Raw genomic sequence first — 19,504 nt, 5'->3', positions numbered from 1 at the left:
ATAATAATACTACTACTTCAGGAACCAGATATGTAGAAACACTATTTTCACATACTTTTATTTCCACGGTTCTCCTCTAGCATTTTTTTACATTATTTTTTATTTTATTTTTTATTTTTTTTTACATAAGAACAGACTGTTATACACAGATATTGAAGCAGGGCAAAGGGGGTCTGGGAAGGAGACGAAAACCATACAAAATGGTGTCTACTCAAGCACAACAAAATCTATGTGTATAAAATTGTGTGGGTTGTTCCACAGTGGAGGCACCAACCACTTCATTTTTTTTTAAATAGATTAATAAAAATACAATCTTTTAAATGGAACTTTTGAAGTGGACTGCAAAATTAAAGGAGGTCTAGAGGCATGATGACTGGATCAATAATGTAGGATAATGTGAGTTGATGGTGCCACGCAAAAAGGGAGAAGTTGTGGCCAGATTTGGAAGTGAACAAAAGACTTTTTTTTTTCTTTTCTTTTTTTTTTTTAAAATGGCACACAGCAACTAGCACTGGCTACTTATCACCATATACTTGTACACTCAACATGATCAACAACGGCACACATTGGGGGGAGGAGAAAAGAAAACAAAAACAAAAACACGTTCTGTATTTTTCCATTCTTTCCCATTCGCCCGCCTTCAAAAGCATTTTCTCTCCGTGCTGTAGTGCTTCCTTGTTAGACATGTTTTAGTGGAGAGAGCAAAGGGAAAGGAAATAGAGATGAAAGTGTGCATTTGTGTGTGTGTGTCTGTGTGTGCGTAAATCTGTTTGAAAGGTGAGGGGGTAGAGAGCAGCGTTGTGTGACAGTGGTATTGACGGCGCCATTACGAAAAACACGGCGGACAGTCCGTTAACACGTACAGGTCCGTCTGCAGAATGTCATGTGGAGCAGCAGAATTTCCTACAGTCTGCAGCCATAAACCCACCGGCCTCAACCTCAGTGTCCGTCTGATGTCTCTCACAGCCGCCCCCAACTCCCGCTGGGGAAGCTGCGGCTCATAAATACTCATTCTACGGATACCTAGCTAGAAACATTTTTCACTCTTGCATAACACGGAGACCACATACACACATACAAACCACCTGTGTGTATTTCAGTTGATGACTTCACAGTCCACTATGACACACGAGTTGACCACACATCTCCATTCACCAGACTGATCGTCAATTCTCCAGTTTTGAAGCAGCACAGGGAGGTAACTGGAGGGTGATGACAGGAAGAGGGAAACAGGGACAGCCCTCCTGAAGTCACAGAGCTCGGGAATGTCGGTGTGGCTTTGTTTTTTTGTTTGTTTGTTTGTTTGTTTGTTTTTAAAAATAGTGTATCATTTCAAATCACAGATCCGTTGATTAACCTGGCTGAGGTGGAGCGGGGCCCCCTTGTCTGAGGAACCAACATGGCCGCCCTTTGCGTGAGTCAGGGAGGCCAGTTTACCAACAGCCCCCCACCAGCAGCACTGTGGTCTGCTCTGAGGCCCCTAGCTGTCTGCCTGCCTGCTGGCCTTCCTGCCTGGCGGCGGGTTAAGCGGTTATCTTGGACTTGGAGGATGGAGCCATGCACAGAGTGGCCTGTGGGATATGTGGAGAGAGCCTGGAGCTAGGGACGCCTGGTACCGTCATCTGTTGGCTGGGAAGTAGTTAGGGTCCAGGTAGTTGTAGCCTGTGCTCTGCGGCAGGCAGTAGTCCCTGTCCAGAAAGGTTTCTGGCTGGTACACCGGCTCCAAGTGGTGGTTAGGCTTGTGGGTCTCTGTCTTTAACAAGCTGCATGATGAGAAGAGAAAAAAAAAAAGAGAAAAATCAGTGATATTAGAGCCAAAGGTGCAAAAACTCTGGTTGACGGTAAAATTAAAACAACAAATGTTAAAAAAAAAAAACAACAACAGCAAAACAAATGAACAGCATTGGCCTTTCAGACTCATAGCAGCAGCAGCAGCACGCACGTGCACACACACACACACGTGAATGTATATAGAAATTAACAAGAAATTAGTTTATTTTCTCACAACATAATCTGGTGCCCATTTCAGAGAAACTGAGAAAATTTTAGTGTTGTGTCTCAATCTGGCCACTGAGTTTAAAGCTTCTTTAGGCTAGCAAAAGAAATTTAATACAAGAAAACAAGACATTTCACAATTTCAATATGTATTATAATACTGAAGCTTCTGGAAACTCTATAAAAAATTATTTGTGGCTACAATAATCGGACTAATGAAATCCCTCACCACAAAGACACAAGAAACTCTACACATTCATTTTGACCCACCCTAACAACAATTTCTGCATGTGACAGAGTTGGAGAAACTCACCAGTCGGAGCAGTTGGAGCAGAAATCGACCGAGTTGTCCGGCGGACAGTCCTGACAGTGCCACCGCACACCTTGGATTGGCTCCATGCCACAGACGTCACACTGCACAAAACAAACACAAGCACACACAACATCCTCAGAAAACAATATCAGCCAAGTATAAGACTATCTCATGCTGGCAACAATGGACTTGTGTGAACTGATTATCAGAAAGCTGAGATGTTGAGAGGTCAGACTGGAACCGCCTTACACTTAGACAACAACAGACCAAAAACATCTTTAACTGGGATGGAGCACACCGTCTCTCTGGTCTTTGCTAAAATATTTTCTGAATTACATTTTCAAAAATAATCAAAATAGAATCAAATAGCAAAAATTTAAAATCTATAAGCATATGTCAGAATTAGAACGCCAGCCTACAAACCCTCTCCGTCACTGTGACTTCAGTCTGGTTTTAATGAGCAACAGAAATGTGTTTAATCTTCACCTTGTAGCCGATGTGCCGTACCCCAACCTTATCCTCCTGGATCTCCTGCAGCTTCTGTTTTTTCAGTCGCTTCAGCTCCAAAAGCTCTTTGTATTCTGGTAAATTTCTCAACTCCACAGGTACACTCTCCTCATCCTGGGGTGCAGAGCAGCAGGCAAAAAAAAAAAAAAAAAAAAACAACACATACATAAACATGCAAAAACTGAAAGAAAGAAAGCAGAGGTGGTGACTGACAGGCATCAGGAAACACACACAAAAAGCATCTGTACAAAACTCAGGTGATGTGATCGTTTCATTCTCTAGATCTTTTATACCGCAAAGACAAATTTATGGGCCTAATTTTAGTTGGACACATCTGTAATCAGTTTGGCTTTTCTTCTGTGGATAGTAATATTGTTGTGTCCAATTAGTGAGAATGGATTGTCGTTTGGCTCAAAGCACACATGAAAAATGAATGTCTGCCATCTATGAAAGCTTCTGGCTGCAGCATTGTTTTCAACAGAAGTATTTTCAGGTCTCGACAGGGTTTGGTTTTGTTAAAGTCCTGCTAAGCTGCTGACACAGTTGCCCTGAGAAGAAGTTCAATGCAACCTCCAAACACTATTAAAGCAAAGGACAAACTGGAGAAGGGAGAAATTATCGCGGCCCACGCTGGTAGCATTTTTACGACTTTACTTTGTATCGGCGGTGCCAGAGTGTTTGTTAACGCACTGGTGGAATAGGCAGCCTGTGTTCTCAGCAGGACACGGCAACCTGGTTTAACTAAAAGGTTACTGCCATCAAAAGGGGAGAAAGAAAATGTCAACGCTTGGATAACTGCAAGTGTCAGGAGTCGCGCAGTTCAAATGGAAAAAGAGGTGAGGCTGGCCAGACCCCCTGCTCTGATTTAGCGGTTTTTAACAACACAGACTGCCTTGATAGGAGAGAGGTAAAGAGACGAGCATGATCTAGAGCTAAATGCTTCATTTCATCCAAAGGTGTTATGGAGGAGTTAGGAGACGGAGGATCAGTCTGTCACAGATGTAAGAGACAAGTCAGGGATATTTCTCCATGAAATGGGATTTAAATGAACTATTCAGGTAGAGAACAAACTCTCGAAGGCACATAACATGCAGCTTTTACCGGTCTTACGGGCCACTTCTTACATAAGGAGGAGAGGGCAAGACTGTGGATGATGACAAAGAAGGGGACGAATGAGCTCAGTTACAAGATAATCTCCCAGCACAAAGAACATGGGAGGTGTGTGTGAGTGAGTGAGTGAGTGAGTGAGTGTGTGTGTGTGTGTGTATAAATAAACACACAGATACTTAAAAATGAAGGCAATAGATTTGTGGCTTCCAGTTATTGATATTCTGTGATGTGACAAAGGACTGACCGAGTCATCAGCTGAGGGATCCTGCACACTGCTGTAATACGCCGAGCGCTCATCGTCTTCGTCCATGTAGACCGGAGGCTCATAGGAGGTCAAGAAGGTGGACGGCCGGTACAGGTGCTTGTTAAGGTGGTGCTGCCTCTTACTGGACGCCTAGAGAACAAACAGTACAGTTGCAAAAGCAGGCAGTCTTTAAATGTCCCCTTGGACGTATATTGTGGCAGAACTTAAAAATAAATAAATAAATAAATAAATAAAATTAAACTATATCAATATAGGATGCAGCAAATGCATGCAACTACATATGAAGTTACAATTAGAACAATAAACTGTGTTAAAAAATACAGCTGACAGTATATAGCTTAAAAAATACAGCAAAGTGACGAAAGGAAAACTAAATTAGGGAAGAAACAGTATGACACTGTCCCCATCCACAGGAGATGAGGCGGCACTGAGTGGTTTGATGAATATGTAAGTAATCATTTGTTTTTGTAAAATTAATAACACTATGGTTTTCCATGGGGATTAGAGTGAATAACAGGTACCTTTTTAGTGTACATGCACAGGTTTGGTGTTCTTCCAGGCACCGGGATACCAGCTTTTGTCAGTTTGATGAAGTATTTTTGAACTCTACTGGCAACCTGCAAAGTCGTAACAGGAAAATTGCTTAGTTAATTATTTCCAACCAAGGAACAGCTGTTTCGAATAATTGAGGTCAAACACACACGTATCATTCAAGTACTTGCAGGACTGCAGTTGTCATTAAGTTGATGCATACTCTGCACTCTTGCAATTTTCAAGTAAAAGACCAATTTTTTTTAAAGTCGTGACAAGCTAATAAAACCACAAATAAACTAGCTCACAGGCGACAGGAAACAAATAATTTGTCAAATTAATTATTTCAGGTATAGGTCATTTCTTTGATGTGAAATCTTCTGACCAGAAAGTTATGTATGTATTGCGGTTTTCTTCATTTATAGAGAAGTAACTTCACCAAGTAAATGTAAAAAGTCATAATCAATAATTTCTTTCTAGCTCATCAAAGTGTTACCTGCTTTGCTGTCCGGTTGCCCAGCTCATCAGCGATCTTCTGCCATCTCCTGGACTCTACTTCCTCAGGTGGGAACTTAACAAGAAGCTGCTCCAGTTTTTTCTAACAAATACACAAAGAAATGCATGAAAACTGAAAGGAGAACTTCCTTATTGTACAAATGATAATACTAGGCAGCAGTACACAAATACTTCAATCATCGATAAAAGAAGTCCATGAAAGAGGTACATAGAACAAATTAATCATCTGCTGCTTATTCCCTAAAACGGTGGTAGTTGGCTGACGATCATCCTGTAGATTTCAACATTTGTGCTTCAAAACATCAATATGGGAAATGGTGTTTGATTTTTTTTTAATCTATAAAGTCCCAAAAATTGTTGTTATGCTGTTGTCATTGAGCGATCACACACACACACACACACACACACACACACACACACACACACACACACACACACACACACACACACACACACACACACACACACACACACACACACACACACACACACACACACACACACACACACACGGCTGCTCCCTTTGTTTATTTCATATGCTGTTCATGGTTTATTTTGTTTTTCTGTGCAGCTGTTTTTCCCCAACAAATTAAGTCAGTATGATAAAACATAGTGTTAGACATTTGCTGCCTACCTGTTCCTCCACCGTCCACAGCTGGTTAAATGTGTCAGGCTTGTTTGGGTGACAAATCCTTCCCCTGATCATCTGTCAGGAAAACAAGTGACAGGCATTAAAAGAATGAATTGATGTTAAAAAAAGAAAAAAAAGGGGGCAAATGCTATTTGAAGAGATGCATGTATATGAACTTCCTGGCACACTGAATCTGTCAGTTTGACAGAGAAAGCAAGGCTGTCAGATGTGACTCGAGACGCGTCATTGGGAAAACATAGAAAAACAGCAACTCTTTTGAGTGACAAACAAAATCCCGTTAGGATTCAGACAGCGAAGGCTAGGGGAAATGCAAATGAGCTTGCACAATATAAACAGAGAGAGAGAGATCGGAATAATTAAGGAGTTGTTTGCGGCATGCTAAATGCTTACTGTGGTTTAATCCCAACAATCAATTAAGAGTTAAACCTTGGCCTATACAGCTTGGAAAGGCATACACGGCCAAGAATAAGACATTGCAACCAGAGGTGTAGGCTGTCCCTTTATCGTTCCACAGATACCATGTTTTGTGCTGTATGCTTAGGAGTATGTGGGAGATGAGATTGAAGGAGGCCAGGCGTTGTAAAATGGCAATAACCTGACAATTTATAGGGCAAGCTGCAGGAAATCAGAGACTCACCACCGTGACAATGGCAGCAGCATGAGCGCCGCACAGATTATTTTAGTGAAGAGGCAGAGGCATACCTGTGTTTGCCTTCCATTCTCTGGGGCATCACTGGTAGGCAAAGAGGAGTACATGGTGGAGGATTCACCCTCTTTCTTGGGCTCTACAGGGCTTTTTGGTCGAAGAGGCAAACCTAAAAAAGGAGAAGATGGTGCTTATTGTATGACACACTTCACAAGTTGAGGATGAAGATCTCATCGACTTAATATGAAATTAAGGCGTTTCTACTTGCCTTTGTCAAAGATCAGCTTTAGCCGCCGAGTTTTGCGTTTCTTGTCACAGAACTCTCTCTCAAAGTCACCAAGGCCTGAGGTGTACTGTTCCCACGCAATGTCAGGGAGCTGAACAACACGCTGAGGACACGGCAAGCCTAAATCCACCTGAGGATCATAAAAGTCACAACCCATTAACAAATGAACACATAACTTCTCTGACTGCAGCAATAAATATGTGACACAAGAGGAACCAAAAGATGCTGCAAGCCAACTTTCACGTTTTAGTTTATTTTTACATTTATTGGGCATGCTCACATTTTTCAAAACTGAAATTTGAGACCAGTCGTTCAACACAATGTGTCTTCAAAAATATTTGCCTCAACTTTTGCAAGAGTTCTGACTCATACAGTGAAAAAGGAATGTTAAAGCTGCTCCCTGAACTTTACAAGCTAGCAAATATATTTATTTGAGAAATATATTTATTCATCTTGACAAGCAAGGTAATTCCTGAGGCAGAAACCAAATTCAGTATGACATGTCTCAGAGGTTTGATCCAGCACAACTAACATATTGGATAGACATGAAGTGCATTTACTCAGTCCACAAACATGACACTTCTCCTCTCCTGCACTCCCACATTTAAAATATTTTACTGTATCAAGGACATAGTGTCTGTTTTGTTTCTTACCCGTTTCTGCAGCTGTTCCACAAAGCTGATGGGATCTGCCAGTGCTTCTCTCTGGTGACGTGCCAAGGTCTCCAGGTCCAGGATGGCTTGTGTGCGCTGGGCCTCAAGAACACCGATGGTCTGCAGCAGCCTCTGATAACTGACATGAATAGAAGTGAGTTTAGACAAGAGTGGAATGAATGGCCTGCTTACATTATTTAACCTGACAATTGCAATGCTGCAGTGCATCAAACTTTTAAACACCAGACGATGCATAATTCAACCTTGGCACTCAGAACCTAAATAGTTATACAATACAAGAAGAGGTCTCCTAGCTTTTCCACCCACTTTCTTTATAATGTCTTTACAGGTGGTACAGATCTTGGCAATGGGTAATAAAATATGCATATTCTGAAACCAGGTGTTTTGGAGAGAATCTAACACCTTCAGAGTTACCTTTGCAGCGTTTGCAGATGGCAGAAAATAAAAGCTAGCCTGGTAACAGAAAATAAACAACATTGTTCTGATCAGAGACTATATTTTAAAAAAAAAAAAAAAAAAAATCACTCAAGATTTCAAAGTGAATACCAAAATCTTTGCATGACTAACACTTGGGTTTCGCGGTGCTTGGGGAGTCTTCAGCACTGTAGAAGTCTGACCTTTTACGCACACACACTGGGGCAACAAGATAACAGCAAACTGAGCTGTCAATGACTAAATGTGTTACCGACTCAGAGGCCTTACAGTACGAGCAGAGCCGGAGGAAATCGACAGCAGTGTGACAGCATCCTATGTGGCTATAACCTAATGCAGGTGCTCAGTGGAGCAGAGTGGATCAATCCCTCCTAACAGGACATGAATGAAAGTCAATGCACAGGACACAGTTTATTCAATAACTGCCAGTAGTTTGAAAATCCTCCACATAAAAATAATCAGAGAAGTCAACTATCTTTAACCTTATAGCCTTTGATTAGATAGTGACACTATCCTTTTACATTATGTGAGGGACAGTTGACCTTGTCCAGCAACAGTTCCCGGCTATAATTCAAGCCTTGAATCTGGCTATGCAACAGCACTAAAACTTGCTAATACACACTTCATGTACAGAAGGATGCTGATTGAACTGTAAGGTCTGTGCAACAGAAAGCAGCAAGCATGCTGACTTTTCAGATGAACACACTGTGCGATAATCCATTTGAGGGGAATGAGGAGATCTTGGCTGTGCTTCAACACCACAGACTCTCTCCAGGTGTCTAGGAACAAGTCTGGTATTTCATTGCCACCTACTGGACTTAAGGACCACTCACTAACACTGGTGCCAAATGAAAGGCTGTCCAGGACAATAGTTTTGCTATGATAATGCTTGTTAATTGAGGGTTGAATAAATTCAATAATATATTTGCATGATATAGTAAGAGGGTAAATTGTCAAAAACCATAAATTTGAGGTGCAAATGAAGGATTTTATCGACACAGACCATCAATCATGTCTGGTTCGATTCTCCATATTCAGCAACCTTAAAATGCCTAGTCACACTTCCCTAAAAGTGACTCCTCACCGCATTGATCTGGACCTTCAATAATTCCCCTTAGTCAGCACAATGAAACCTTGGCTTGTGACAGAAACTTGATCCAATTACCTTGCAACACAAGTGCAGTGAAATCTTACTCTAGAGCTACAATCCAAATTTGAAACATTCAACAACACTAGTGTGACAGACAGAAGGAGCTCAGCTGATGTCTCTCAGTCCCTAAAGCACTCCACCCAGCCTCCAATGAAGATGCATCATGAATGCTGACCTGCCAGAGTGCAGTAGGCAGAGCACGACTGTGCACACTGTGAGACCTGTCCACTGAAATCAACATAATCTTGCATGACATCTGACAACAAAACTGGGAACAAAGCCCGACGCTGAAAAGTCCCTAACAAACAAACAGCTCTTATTCTTCAGAAAACAGGGATGCAAAACAAATGGAACAGTTATTTTAACAACAATTATCTTCCAACTTGGAAATCTGACAACTGGCAACCAATTCACATGATCACAGCAGCAGGTTAAAGGTGATAATAAATGCTGAACATGTAAAACCGGAACAATTATTCAGGAGCTATAGTTAGATGCTCACCAACATCCCCATAATGACTGAGAGAAGACTCCAAAAATAACTGGAATAATTAAACATTCTGTCTATGTGTTGGTGGTGCAAAAACTCAAGATGCAGTGTTGATTTACATTTGTTTTCTGAGCAAAAGGATGATCTGCTGATCAAAAAGGCTAATTATTCCCCCTCCCATGACATTTACATCTTACCAAATATTTTTTTTAATCCCTTTGAGACAATAAATAAATAAAATAAAATAACAAATAAAATCAATAAATCTATGGCTAGTATAAAGCTGTTTTGCCTTCATCATCAAAAGAGGGCCGCAGGTAGAGTTGCAACAGTTAAATCACTTAATCAATTAATTGATGAATAAAGAAGTGATCAGCAGCAGTTGTAATAATCAACTAGTAGTTTCAGTCATTTCTAAGGCAAAAACAAACATCCTTTGAATACAACACCTTCAATGTGAGGATCTGATTCTTTTCTTTGTTGCAATACAACGACAGTGAACCTGTCATATGTAAGATTTGAATTCAAATCAAAAACAATCATGAATACATGACCTTTGGCAATGGCATACCTCATTTTCTCTGGCATTTCAATAATTCAAACAATTAACGATATAAATAAGAGATTAAATGATAATGAAAATAATTGTTAGGTCAAAGTTGAAAAGTCAATCTTGGGTGGGAGTGGTGAGAAAATTAAAAAAACAAAACAGGAGAAATATTGTTATCTTATCATATGGAAATTTTACCATATACAGCACTTCCAAAACATAAAATACTCTTGGCCCAGACATCCACATTAACTGAAGTGCATTTGCTTCATTCAAAACCACAGAGCAGAAGTAATGCAATGATCGCAGAATATAGTGATGACCATGTGTGAGAGCTAAATCAACAAAAGATGGGGGGAGAAGCACAATCCCTGACGAGCTCCCACATACTCTTTATTGTGTTGAAGAGCCAGGTGGTCAGACTCAAAGTAATACACGTCTGGCTCCTCTTCTTCCTCCTCCTCCTCTGCAGCCTGGGACTGTGTAATCTCCTTGCTGCACTCAGATTCTTTACTGTCCACAGACCCGCCAACCTCTCCACCTGCATTGTCTCCAGGAACCACAGAAGGTGGCTCCTCACTCAAAGCGCCAATAGAGTCAGAGGGAGCAGATTCTTCCACCATGGGACAATCCTCCTCCGGCCCAACCATCACCTCCCCCTCTTCCCTCAAGGGACCGTTGTCTCTGGGAGGAGAGCTGGGCTTGGAGGAGGTGGCTTTGCCACCATTGGCAGCCCTCCTGGGTGAAGTCCGTAGGGTGTATCTGTGTTCATAGAGCTCTGTGAAGGATGGGGGGGTGTTGGATATTGAGGGGTTGCACCCTGGCTCTGTGGGGGAGGGGGTTGTTGCAAGTGGGGGTGTAGTTTCTCCTGAGTTACTGTTGTTGATTGGACTACTGTTCACGTTGGGTGTGGTAGCAGAGGTGGAGGCAGCAGTTTCCTGCACTGGTGTCAGTGGCCGGCCATTGGTATCGCTCTCACACTCTGTCACCTGCTCCTCGTGGGCCAGACACAGCGGCTCGCCCACCACGTCCACCTCCATCTCCTCCACCTCATGCTCCTTCACCACTATCAACTCAGGTACAGGATCCTCCGCAACACCCTCAAGTGGTGGTGCAGATGAGCCAGAGACCTCCACCTGCCCAGGGACAGAGTTTCTACAAGGCACAGCAGGGTCAGGGGATGAGGGAGCCCCCGCCTGGCTACTACCGTTAAGCAGCAATGGGGAGTTTGTGGCAGAGGTGGGGTTTGCACTAGGCTCTTCAGTAAGTGTGCTAGATTGCTCTGCTTTATTCTCTCCGAGTCCATTAGAAGCTTTGTAAGCATTTGGGGGCTGAGGTGCCCCGTCACACTCCACGTGACCATCCTCTGCCTTCGCCCCCGTCACCTCGTCTTCCTCTTTATTAAGGACAGGCGAGGAAGGAGCTACAAGAGCAGAGTTTTGGCTGGGAAATTCTTCACAACTGTTGTCTTTGTTAGGCTCTGGGAGAGAGACTGGACTTTCAGCTTTCTGTGGCTCAGGGTGCTCTTCATGTCCCTGAGGCTCTCCTGAGCGGGAGCACCGTTTGGCCCTTTTGATTTGAGGAGAGGCACCCCGCACCCCTTTCCCCCTGTCACAGTTCTCGGGCTTCTCAGAAGTAATGTCTTTTTCTAAACAGGACACACCCCGCTTCCTGGAGCTGGTCCATTGCTCCACCTCAGCAGGGGAAGCATTTAAATCAGTTTCCTTTCGCTGCAATGAGGCCTGTTGCTGGCCATCATGCTGAGTGTCCTGCTTGGCATCCTGCTTTGTATCATGTTTAGCGTCCTGCTTTGAATCCTGCTTAACGTCTTGCTTTGACTCCTGCTTGCCCTCCTGTTTGGCGTCCTGCTTCGACTCCTGCTTGGCGTCCTGCTTCGACTCCTGCTTGGCGTCCTGCTTCGTGTCCTGCTTGGCGTCCTGCTTCGTGTCCTGCTTGGCGTCCTGCTTCGTGTCCTGCTTCGTGTCCTGCTTGGCGTCCTGCTTCGACTCCTGCTTGTTGTCCTGTTTCGCGTCCTGCTTCGACTCCTGCTTGTTGTCCTGTTTCGCGTCCTGCTTCGACTCCTGCTTGTTGTCCTGTTTCGCGTCCTGCTTGGCGTCCTGCTTTGACTCCTGCTTGTTGTCCTGTTTTGTGTCCTGCTTGGCATCCTGTTTCTTCTTGGGTGAGCGGGCCCTTGGTACGGGAGACACTGATGTCTCCTCCGGCTGGGCGATGCTGCGGTTCCTGAGGGTTCGGCCACAAAAGTTCTCATCCAATCCATTGAGCCCCACTGATGACCTTGTGACGCGCGAGGAACGGGACGCGGCCATACTACGGCGGGTGCCTACAGTCTCCTCATCCTGGTGCTCTCTCCTTTGCAGCAGAATGTGGGCACCTGCAAAACACACGATACCACAGATACATGCACCTCATTAAGGTATTACAATAACTGAACACAGCAAACATTTACGGCTCAAAGGTTACACTGTAGTACCAATAATGCAGTGGTTATATGTTTAGATAGTTTCACTGGCCAACCAAGCTAAAAATGAATGCACAAGGTGTTTCTTACAATAGTGCTCACTATAAGGTCTTTGTTAAATACAGCTTGGGTCATTTCTCCGCTCACACCAGAGGGGTATTGATTTCTCCTGTCATTGTAGCTAGGCAACACATTGTGGCCACAAGCAAAATTAGATGTCTTATTCCAGGTCTGTGTAGAGGAAATACATTTTACAGACTAGTTGATCAAAACATGAAATAACAATATCAGGTCTCCCATTTAGACTAAATAACCAAACACAAAGTTCCTCACAACACTTCACAAATGTGTAAGGATCGACACCCAACTTGTTTGTGCTTCTTACTTAAGAGTTAAAGGTGAACATCCACTGAGAATTTTAAGTGTAGAAAAGCCCCGAAGCAGGCAAATTGGTGATTTTTTGAATGTTGTATTAACAGAAAATAATGAAATATAAAACTGCAACAATAATGTTTGCATTTCAGTGAGGATTTATTTATTCCCCCTCTGCAGAGATCACAGCTTACTCTGTCAGACCTAGAATAAATATGTTTTTACAGTTGATTGATTTCTGACACTGTAATTTTTCTATTAATCGCAACAGAGATAATGTTTCGATTGTAAATTTTTCATCACACACTATAGTCTGCTAATCTCTTTATAATAGGTGGAGCAGAGGGCCAAAGGCTACAATCCGTCCACTCTTAATTAGGACGTACAAAAGCTGAAAGGCTCCAACAACAAAAATCCTACACAAGGCTTAGAGGCTTGAAGTGTGGACAACCATGCATGGTTAGGACATGATTATTAACTTCCTGACAAAATTGTACCACAAACCCTCCCAAAACACACTGGGTCACTGATAAAATATGTAACTGTGAGCTACAACAAAAGCACCAATTTACAGTGTGAGTTTAAAAAATAAGCACCACCCAAATGCAACCAGGTACTAGCCAATAATGTCCAATTCAATACTAAATTATCTATTTCCCTGATAGTTAACAGTCTTTAATCATTAATAATTACAATATTATTGATTTTCAGTACTAAGTGACAATCTCATGATATGTCGGCAGGTTAAACCACAATAGGGTGTATTGAGGCAATTGGAACTTCATTAGAATTGCTACGTTACTAAACCACATATTTAAAAAAGCTATACAATTTTGATTTTGCACAGTATTTTCAGCGTGCATAAGGGTGAAAGAGTGAAGCAGATTTGAAGCGATGTGTCGATGGGTGAAATTACATAATTTCTACAAGGAAAAAAAAAAAAAAAAACAAAACTGGGCCAGCAGTCTTGTAATACAAGTAATAGATTATATTACATGACAACAGATGACATGACAATAAATCAACACAAAGAACAAAAAAATGTTTAGTTAAATTAATTAAAAGGAAAATTGAAGTAGTTGGATTAAAACAATCCTGCCCTGATGTGCATTTATGCCCTAAATCCTGAAAACCTCCTAATCAGCACCCAAATAGGACACTTGCAGCCAAAGTATCCTCTAGATCATGACTCAAACTAATAAATCTGAGAACAGAGGACAATAAAAAATGTAATGCCATAAAGGTCACACTAAAGTGACAAAAAGAGGGGGATGATCTCACTGGGTGTCCTTTCGCAGAAACTGAGATGTAGTTGTAGAATTTCAATTTGGAAGAGAGAAATCATTGCATCAATTAGCATTGGACATGGTGTTCATTTACATTAATTCCTGGGACAGCACTCTGTGGGATGACCTCTGTCAAAACTAATTTAAAAGCTCCTTGTTTCCTGGGACACTCCAGCCCTTCCCCTACACAGTGCAAGCACAGCAACATGAAAGCCAAGGACTACCCTGGGTACAAATACATTTTGATAATATTCCTTCAGGGAGAAAACATAATAGTCACCTGGAATAAGCATTAACACATGCACGTATTACTCGCACTCCAGTAAAGACTCCAGCTGAGAAAGCTAATGTGATTTGTCCATGCATATAATAAGGGAGAGAAAGAAAAACACAACGGGGGGAGCAGGGGTGCAGGTTATTCAGACTGAGCACCCGCCCTTAGATTGAACATGACAAAACTAATTAAGCTGAATCATGTGACCTGCTCTCAAAAACTAGCAAACTAATCACTTCTTCGGACTGATCGGGGAATTTGTTGAGCAGACTAACAATTTGTTATGGCAATAATTAACAAGTTGTTGGAATAGCTGGGATGGTTTCAACTAATAATTACAAAATTAAAGTCTAGTGTCAGTGTAAGAGCCTGTTGGAAACATACAAAGAAAAACTGTGTGTCGATTAGAACAAGTTATGATTACTTGGCAAAAGCAACCATCCTATCCCAGGAGTGCAACTACACCAAGCCACTTAAATCTGTAAACATATCGTTTTCTCTCTCTGTGTCAGCCCTGATCTTGCTCTGTTTTCCTCCCTTCAGAAAAAGCATGAGAACATGTGAAACTGAAAACAGTGGCTTGATGTTACAGTTTGTTCAAAGTAAACATAACTGGACCTAAGAGGGCCCAGTGAGGGTCAAGGAATGTGTACTAGTCAAGTAAAGAAAGCCTTTACATAACTAATCATTCATTTTAAATATATTTTTTTACTGGAATTACAACAAAGATTTCATCGCTCTATTGAAGCAGGTTGAAAAATCATGAATAATAAATTATGAATGACTACCACACAATACAATACTAAACTGGTGCTCGAGCTAACTAATAATGCACATCTAGCAGGTGTAATGGTTGCAGTGTTGTAAAATAAAGAGTGCAGGCAGTTAAGGTAGTGTGCATAAAAGCTCACTTTCTTCCCAGTCCACCCTGTTACAAAGTAAGCATGCTAGAACTTCTTTCATGGAGGGCTAATCATTGACAACAGCCTCTTTGGGTGTGGAGCATGTAGTGTAGTAGCATTAAAATATACAGTGTTGTGCCAAAGATAATGGCATTTAAGTTGGAAGATTCTTATGCATCATGCAATACCATTAGGGAGACATCAGACCGGGCCCAAAGTTATTCTGCAGCAGGACAACAACTTAAAACGTACAGGAATAGAGAACTAAGTCCTGCACCAGCCCTGATCTGAACATTGTGGATTCTGTCTGGGATTAAATGATGATACAGAAGAGACTGAGACAGCTTAAACACACAGAAATACTGTGGCAAGCTCTCCAAGACAACAATCTACCTGACACAACTGTGTGCAAGTAAACCAAAGATAACTGCCACAGTTAAAAAGACAAAGGATAGTCACTTCAAACATAATGCACCTTTTAAGACCTTCATTGATAAAATGAAAGACTATTCATGGATTTATTTTCTAAGAAGCGTCCTCATGTTAATTTTACTGTTATCATCTTTTGTACGATCATGTAGATCATAGCATTTGTTTCCACAGCCACTAGTAACATAAAATAGTTTCACCTTGTCAAAATTAAAAACATCTTACACAAACTCATAACATTTGTTGAACTGCACATAATTCACAACACTGGCCAACACTAAAGTCTCTGGTCAGTGTAACAATGTGTTTTGTGGGGGGTCAATGGCCAGGAGGGATAGGCACCACCACATGAAACCATTGGCCACTGTTTGGCTGGTACTGGATTTCTAGAATTAGGGGTCCTGAATTAAAAAATAATGTTACATTTGTCAAATAGTTTTTATGCCTGGTGAAGACAAGGATGTCCATATAATTTCATGTCATAAATGCAGATTATTTGACTCAACACATTTGAGGGCAAATTGGGTCAAACATTAACATTTAAATGTAATCACTACTAACGAGTAAAATCTAATTCAGACTAAACTATTGCTGTTTTATCATGGAACAACACAGCATGCCATGTCCTTGTAATCCCCACAAGTGCCAAGTTTCATTTTATAGCAGTGAGATTGGAGTTGGTAGTCTTAACACAAAATACTGCCGTGTCTCCTCTCTGATCATAACACGGTTTATGGAAAAGGACAATGTCTGCTCACCAACTGCAGCTTCACCTTGCATTTTAAAAGTGTCACAGCCAAACTACGTTAACAGTCACCACACGTATCTAGACAGGACACATGTGTGCCTCACCTCTCAATCACAACCACTTCCTGGTCTCGTCTAAAGCGCGTTTTGGTTGTGAAGTTATGAAAAACACGTGCTGGTTGTACTATACCATATCATGACAGAGCCCGGTTTACGAATCCTCTCATTTGACTCCATACACCCAAACATAAGATTTTCATTTGAGGCGTAGCTTTTTACATATAAGCAAACACACACACACTTTACAAGCAAAGTGCGGAGGCTGGTGCTGGCTAAGCGACCGGGAGTTGGAGAGCGAGAAATGCGTTTTGTGTCGATGATTTTTATTTTATTTTATGATTATTATTTTTACCGGGGTGTCGGTCTGCTCCTCCGTGCTGCTGACCCGGAGTTCAACACTTCCACCGGGCCTACAGGCAGCCAAAAATCCCCGAAGTGGTGTTGGTGCACACACCGACGAGAATGGCCCAAAGCCCCACATCCCGGCTAATCAGCTGCCGCGAGCTCAGCACCGACAAAGTTAGGAGGCACGAGGATGCTGTTTAAAAAAAAAAAAAAAAAAAAAAACAACTACCGACACCGGACGACCGGCAGGCACGTGCCGCCGGTTGAGTTAACACTAGTTTGCATCAGATGAACTTTAAAGTTTGCGGTATTTAAAAGAAACAATAACAATAATAATAATAATAATAAATTAATAAATAAAACTCCGGGAGCACGTTCGAGGCAAAGCACAGGTGGTTAACGAAGCTGGGCAGCAGCGTGCGCGTTAGCATGGACCAACTTCAGGCGAACGTTACTTGAGCTAGCTTGGTGCTCAGCGAGCTAGCCGTCAAACAAACTAACTTACCGTTAGCTCCCGGAGCTAAACACAAAACCCCAACGCTTAAAAACACAAAACTACAGACCGAAGCACCCGTCAAATTCAAGCTCTCTGCGCTTTTTCCGTGACACCCGACTTACACGTACACTACAACCTCCCCAAGCCACTTTCAATTTTTTTTGTTCTTTTTTTTTTTTTTGTTTTGTTTTTGTTTGTTTCTCCCCCTCTCGCCTCCTCCTCCAGTGGACGACTAGTTAGCCAACTTGGCTAACGCTGCATATGCTAGTTTTTCACAGTTAATCGCAACGAGCAGAGAAGAAATCGTGGCGATTTCAGACGTCGCCCCCCACCACCACCACCAGCACCACCGACTAACAACGTTACCACCACCCGATACACACACACACTAGCTAGCTAGCTCGACCACCGACCAGACGTTAAGTCCGTTAACAACTCTGAAAAAGAAATGGGGGTCCTTACTAACATTGTTTGGTCCGCTATGTGCGGACAGAAGTAGCACGGCTAGCAGCCAGGGAGTGTAACCAGTTAGCAGCTACCGCTAGCCGCAGCAGGTTAACATTAGCTAGCCAAGCTAGCTGATTGTTCCGCGCATAACTTTGCCGATATATTTGTGTGCTGCCAACAATGCGGGCCGTGGACATTTTTGAGAGGGGGGGTAGCGAATTCGGGGGTTTTGTCGTTAGCCGCGCTGCGAGTACCGAAATGGAGGTAGACTTCTAAAATAAGCTTTTGAAGCTCAAGAATTACACATACCTCACTTCCGTAAATCTGCTGCACGTTCGGCCGCAGCCATGTTTTCGGTCCAGTCAACTCGTCGGGGTGTGTGAGCCGATTCAGCCGCGCTTGTCAAAATGCAACACTACACATTTTTTGCCTCTGCCAGAAGTGCAGTCGGTCCCTCTCTCTCACACTCACACACACACACACACTCTCCGACAAACCTCGTTTAATTAATGAGCATTCGTTATTTTATTTTATTTATTTATTTTTTTTATGATGATGACAGTGTGCGTTGTAATTGACTTTCTCTGGTCTCATTTTTACTGCTCATTGCACATCCAAACACTTCACTTCAGCAGAAATCAGCAAATGCTGTGAAAAAAAAAAATATTAAAATTAAAAGGTGAGCACAAATGTTCAGCGTGTTTTCATCATGTTTTAATAGTGTCAGCCAGCAAAAATCAGAGTAGATCTTACTCAAGTGACATCCATATGCACAATTTTACAGTACAGCATTCTGTTTGCCGCCTATCAGCCAAAACATTAAGCAACGCCATGCCCATACACAAAAATAATGCCTTTTAATTAATCAGATTGCTGATAATGATGCTGATTATATACTGATATCATTTCTACAGCTGTACAATTTAGTGAAGACAGATCCAGATCGTGAGTTGCGTGCACATTTTATGAGCAGCTTTGTATTTACATGCAGTTACATGTGATGTTAAACTGGCATTGAGTGTTGAAGCATGCATTCTTAACAGACTCTGCCTGCCACTTATTTTCTACAAAAAAAAAAAAAAAAATCTTAACATATTAAATCACCCCCCCCCCCCCCCCCCCCTTCTGTGATAAGTAACTAAGTGCTGAATCCTAACCAACATACTGTCACCATCAGTACTGGTACATTCAAATACAAACCAGACATTTGCGTGAGCATGCCAATTTGTTGTATAAAGAACAGTGCAAAACACAAAATTATTCCTGAGACTAGTCAGTAATTAGTCCCTTCATAACCCTCTGATTTTCATCACTTTAAGTGTCACATTTTGCTCTCCTTACCATCCATTGGACAATATTATAACAGGAAAAATGTGTGATATATCTACAGTAAGGTGTATAGTGATCATCAATATCAGCAACACAAGACACATGGACAAACAATATGTGCTCATTTGGTCGAAGAACAAAAGAAATATGGCATTCAGTGGAATTTTTAGCTGCACATACTTTAAATGCTTGGTTTCTGAAAACATCCTGACACGTGAATA

The 19,504-nt window shown here is 42.0% G+C and overlaps 1 protein-coding gene across 2 annotated transcripts; it reads right to left on the bottom strand.

The window, feature by feature from the left end:
- Positions 1 to 60: 60 nt before the first annotated feature.
- zzz3 (zinc finger, ZZ-type containing 3) lies at positions 61 to 18,395 on the bottom strand. 2 transcript variants are annotated; one of them, XM_029524842.1, is made up of 12 exons: positions 18,264 to 18,395; positions 10,508 to 12,509; positions 7,475 to 7,613; positions 6,804 to 6,951; positions 6,592 to 6,704; positions 5,872 to 5,943; positions 5,218 to 5,319; positions 4,712 to 4,807; positions 4,170 to 4,319; positions 2,795 to 2,929; positions 2,309 to 2,409; positions 61 to 1,763 (listed from the first exon to the last, which is right to left on the bottom strand). In XM_029524842.1, exons 2-12 carry the CDS (start codon positions 12,442 to 12,444, stop codon positions 1,619 to 1,621), a joined length of 3,138 nt encoding a protein of 1,045 aa, XP_029380702.1. In that variant the 5' UTR covers positions 12,445 to 12,509; positions 18,264 to 18,395; the 3' UTR covers positions 61 to 1,618. The 2 variants fall into 2 exon arrangements, with proteins under 2 accessions (XP_029380702.1, XP_029380703.1); XM_029524843.1 differs by lacking the exon at positions 18,264 to 18,395 and adding an exon at positions 17,019 to 17,166.
- Between the last annotated feature and the right edge of the window lie 1,109 nt (positions 18,396 to 19,504).

This window comes from Echeneis naucrates, chromosome 17 (genome assembly GCF_900963305.1).
Source record: "Echeneis naucrates chromosome 17, fEcheNa1.1, whole genome shotgun sequence".
In the NCBI taxonomy this organism is placed as follows: Eukaryota; Metazoa; Chordata; class Actinopteri; order Carangiformes; family Echeneidae; genus Echeneis; species Echeneis naucrates.
Note: the sequence above shows the minus strand (reverse complement) of the source record. Positions and strands in the feature narration are given on the sequence as shown.